The 1,181-nt window shown below is 58.4% G+C and overlaps 1 protein-coding gene across 1 annotated transcript in view; it reads right to left on the bottom strand.

The window, feature by feature from the left end:
* LOC104129726 (maltase-glucoamylase, intestinal) overlaps positions 1–1,181 on the bottom strand; it is a gene marked incomplete at its 5' end in the record, with an annotated part of 53,605 nt that overhangs the window by 7,992 nt on the left and 44,432 nt on the right. Inside the window, 1 exon segment of the mRNA XM_035898259.1 lies at positions 699–853. Within this exon segment, the coding sequence (XP_035754152.1) occupies positions 699–853 (155 nt within the window).

Raw genomic sequence — 1,181 nt, 5'->3', positions numbered from 1 at the left:
CCCAAGGAGGCTGTGGCCCCATGGGAAGCCCATGCTGGAGCAGGCTCCTGGCAAGACTTTGTGGACCCATGGGGGAGGAGCCCACGCCAGGGCATGTTTGGTGGCCGGGCTGGTGACCCCATGGGGGACCCAAGCTGGAGCCGTCTGCTCCCAAGGGGCTGCGCCCCATGGGATGGACCCACGCTGGAGCCATCCATGAAGAACTGCAGCCTGTGGGAAGGATCCACATTGGAGAAGTTCCTGAAGGACTGTCTCCCGTGGGAGGGACCCCATGCTGGAGCAGGGGAAGAGTCCTCTCCCGAGGAGGAAGAAGTGGCAGAGTGATGAACTGACCCCAACCCCCATTCCTATCCCCCTGCACCACTGGGGGGGAGGAGGGAGAGAAAATTGAGGGTGAAGTTGAGCCTGGGAAGAAGGAGGGGAAAGGTTTTAAGATTCAGGTGTTTTTATCCTCTCCTTATCTGATTTTAATAGGCAATAAATTAATTAATTTCATCAAGTGGGGGCTGGGTTGCCCGTGATGGTAACTGGGGAATGACCCCTCCCTGTCCTCATCTCCACCCACCAGCCCTTGGATCTACTTCCCTCTCCCCTCTCCAGTTGAAGAGGGGAGCAATGCAGCAGCTTTGCTGGGAACCCGTGGTCCAGCCAGGGTCACCCCACCACATATTCACCCCTACCTGTGGAGGAAGGACCACACTTACTCGTGGAGCAGAGGGCGGACGACGGTGCTGCCGTGAGCGTGGGCTTCATACATTAACGTGTAGAGATAGGGTAAGAGGGTGTATCTGGTATTTAGCACTTTCCTGGAAAGGTCTTCAAACGTTGAATTCCAGGCAACGGGGTCTTGCCTCTAAACAAGGGAAGAGAGTCTCGTCTTATTCACGTGGGATTATTTTGCTGGGAAGAGCGCCGGGCAGGAATGTTGATCTGCTGGGGGGGAGGGGGCTCTGCAGAGGGACCTGGCCAGGCTGGATCCATGGGCCCAGCCCAGTTGGGTGAGGGTCAACAAGGCCAAGGGCTGGGTCCTGCCCTGAGGTCACAACAATCCCACGCAACACTACAGGACGTTGCCCATCATCCCGTTGCCCCTTCCCTGGGAGCAGAGCCCGACCCCCCCGGCTCCCCCCTCCTCTCAGGCAGTTGTAGGCAGCGATGAGGGCTCCCCTCAGCCTCCTCTG

Source organism: Egretta garzetta, unplaced genomic scaffold, assembly GCF_000687185.1.
Source record: "Egretta garzetta isolate BGI_Z169 unplaced genomic scaffold, ASM68718v1 scaffold740, whole genome shotgun sequence".
Taxonomy (NCBI): Eukaryota; Metazoa; Chordata; class Aves; order Pelecaniformes; family Ardeidae; genus Egretta; species Egretta garzetta.
The sequence above is the reverse complement of the archived record's forward strand: the minus strand, read 5'-3'. Positions and strand labels throughout refer to the sequence as shown.